General features: G+C 49.5%; 1 protein-coding gene across 1 annotated transcript; it reads left to right on the forward strand.

Moving 5' to 3' along the window:
* Positions 1-58: 58 nt before the first annotated feature.
* PHACADRAFT_202348 (uncharacterized protein) lies at positions 59-2,571 on the forward strand (the record flags this gene model as incomplete). The annotated part of the gene is made up of 11 exons (XM_007402557.1): positions 59-200; positions 261-458; positions 512-679; positions 734-1,041; positions 1,096-1,161; positions 1,215-1,494; positions 1,551-1,684; positions 1,757-1,930; positions 1,993-2,184; positions 2,255-2,430; positions 2,484-2,571. 11 exons carry the CDS (start codon positions 59-61, stop codon positions 2,569-2,571), a joined length of 1,926 nt encoding a protein of 641 aa, XP_007402619.1.
* Between the last annotated feature and the right edge of the window lie 225 nt (positions 2,572-2,796).

The raw sequence follows: 2,796 nt of genomic DNA on the forward strand, positions 1-2,796 counted from the left end.
CCCAAGTAAGTGTATGGTACTCACGAGATGTCTCCAAAGCCTTCATCGACTATTCTCTATGCTTATCATCTCTGCAGCGTGGAAGTCTGAGAGGCCAAAGAAACGAAAGGGCCAAGATGAGAATCTTCTGGTAGGTGGAGAAAAAGCTACGGAGGATGAAGATGAAGTGGTAGAGGCCCAGCCGGTGAAGCGCAAGAGAGGTCTGAGTCACTCATGTTGATGTTGGTCATGGATGATTTCGATTCTAACACTGTCTGTAGGCTCCAAGACTGCTACAGCTAGAGTTGCCAAGGAAATGAAGTCAGCGCAAGCGACTAACAAGCAGAACAAACAGGGCAAGAAACCGTTCAAAGTGTATAGCATGATGTACTCACATTGGTTGTCTACAACAGAGAAGGCAGCCGCGCAAGCAGCCAAGAAGAGCCAGGGCAAGCAAAATGCAAACAAACAAAAGCCGAGTAAGTCTTCTGTGGGTCCCCTTGCACAAATAGAGAAAACTCACACGAGACAGGCACCAGCAGTCGTCCCACCATCGATCGTCGCTCTCTTCTCAATGATGACGAGCATGCCCCTAACGTTGAGCAGGTCCCTCTGCCCCTGAAAGCTGTCATGGTATCTCAGCCAAAGAGGAAGAAGAACACCGAAAATGACTCCAGAATGGGAGCAAAGCCTGTTAATGGTACAAGGCTCCTCTCCTATCGCATCACTGCTGTGCCTGACCTATCTGCTGTAGCACCTACCACTCGCAGTAATGAAAGGCTTCCTGTAATCAATGAGGCAGGTTCTGCCACCAAGGTCGGCCAGAAGCCTAAAGTGGGCAAGCCCACCAAGCACTCCGAGGCCAAAAATAACGATGAAGACGAAGATGAGCAAGACAAGGAAGACTTGGAGTCATCGGGCTCTGAGTTTGCTGTCAAACTGGGGCTTGATGAAGACGAAGATGAAGATGAGGAAGAAGAAGACGAAGATGAAGATGAAGGTGATCTTGAGGATGAGGATGAGGAGGGAAGCAGGAGCGCAACCATAACTACCAAGAGCAAAGTACGCACAACTACTTGACACACACTGCACCTCTTACTAACGCCTCTTTTGAAGGACAAGAAGACAAACGGCCGTGCACAGATGACAACGACAAGCCGTGCCTTGCAAGCCGAACTCGAGGTACAATTTGCTTTCTCTTTTAATGCTGCAGCTCATATTCTTGATGGGTCAAGCGTCCTCGGTTCAAGACCAACAACTTTCCAACTGGTAAAGGAAGTACTACCACTCGGAAAGAAGGTGCTGTCACCACCAATACTGCCGGAAATGTCTCTGAACCCCAGGCCAACGACCAAGAAGCTGCTGCTCTCAGTGAGCAGCCGCCAGATGCTGATATCACTGCGCTGGTCTTGAACGCAAAAGGTCAGTTAAATCTCAGTAGCCAGCAGCAATCAGTCACACGCGTCATGAACCGCTTTCATGAGGAATGCATCGCTGATGCAGCCTTCAACTGTGGTACAGTTTCACGCTACTCATCCTTGGTTTATTATCTGATTACTGCTGCGTTGTAGGAATCTATCCCGTCTCTCTGCGGGTCCCATCTCAGCTTGACCTTCTCATTGGGGCTGCGACTATCGAGGATGTTCCAGAGATAGCAGCAAAAGTGATGGCTGATCGTGACTATGCTGCGAAGATTATTGCGTCGGTGAGCCAGGGTAATGGTATTTTATGAGACTGTGACTGATATCACACACTATCATCTCTCCACGGTCAACAGGGCGAGCAACACGTTGTGCTCATACGCGGCAACCTCAAGGGGCTGTGCAAATCCAGCGTGCCGAAGGAGTATAGCCTCACCTCGGACAAGCCTGGTGACCAGACCAGGCCATGCTTCCATCGAGTCGGAGCCCTGGTACACGACCTTGGCTACATCTTCCCTGGCGATATCATGGTATGTTATCTTTAAAATCCTCTTGTTGGCATATAACTAACAATTGGTTTTGTGCGACACAGGGCCGCGTTGATGGCAGTGCTCCATTCAAGCGTCCGATCTTTGCCGAGATCATTAAAGAGACTTTATTCTCACCCTGCCGTGGCAAGCCTTCACTTGCAGTTGCTCACTCCGTCCGGTTTGTGTCATCCAGCACTGAGAAGCCACTCGAGAAGGAAATTCCCGTACCAATGCTTGCTCTCGCGAGTGCTGCGGTACGTCTTGCCTTCGAGTTTCTGAACTTAACTGTACTCCAAGTCATCAACCTAACTAATACTTTGGTAGATCCGGCTGACTTTAGATGACTGGGCAGGTGGTATCGAGCCAGCGGAGGCCTCGAAATACACCGCTGCCAAGGCCGAGGAAGAATACAACAACGTCATCGAGTTCTTCGACGACCTTCGCAAGAACCGTCCAAGATTCTACCACCGCATCCTTCATCAAGTTTATGTTGACGTCTGGTAAGCTACTCGCTTGCTATTGTCTGCAGTAACTAACACCCACTGTGCGACAGCTCCAGTGGTCTCGCTGCTACTCCGGCATCCCAAAGATCAAAGCAGGCCGTGCGTGGGGCGCTTGCGCGTCTCGTCTTTGATGACTAGCCCTGTTCGCCGCTGTTGGTGTTGCGGTCATCGTCACACTCCGGATGTTCATAATACAGTATGTATGCATGCTCGCATTGTATTCAGTGTATTGTATCTACGAACTAGTGCTTCTAATGGTAGTGTAATGACCACCTAAGCATGCTCTAAGTGTTATTAAAGTACGATAAGTTGACTAGGTAACTGGGGGACTGATCTAGTAACCTAAGTGTCCCAATCAACTAA

This window comes from Phanerochaete carnosa (assembly GCF_000300595.1).
Source record: "Phanerochaete carnosa HHB-10118-sp unplaced genomic scaffold PHACAscaffold_238, whole genome shotgun sequence".
Lineage (NCBI taxonomy): Eukaryota > Fungi > Basidiomycota > Agaricomycetes > Polyporales > Phanerochaetaceae > Phanerochaete > Phanerochaete carnosa.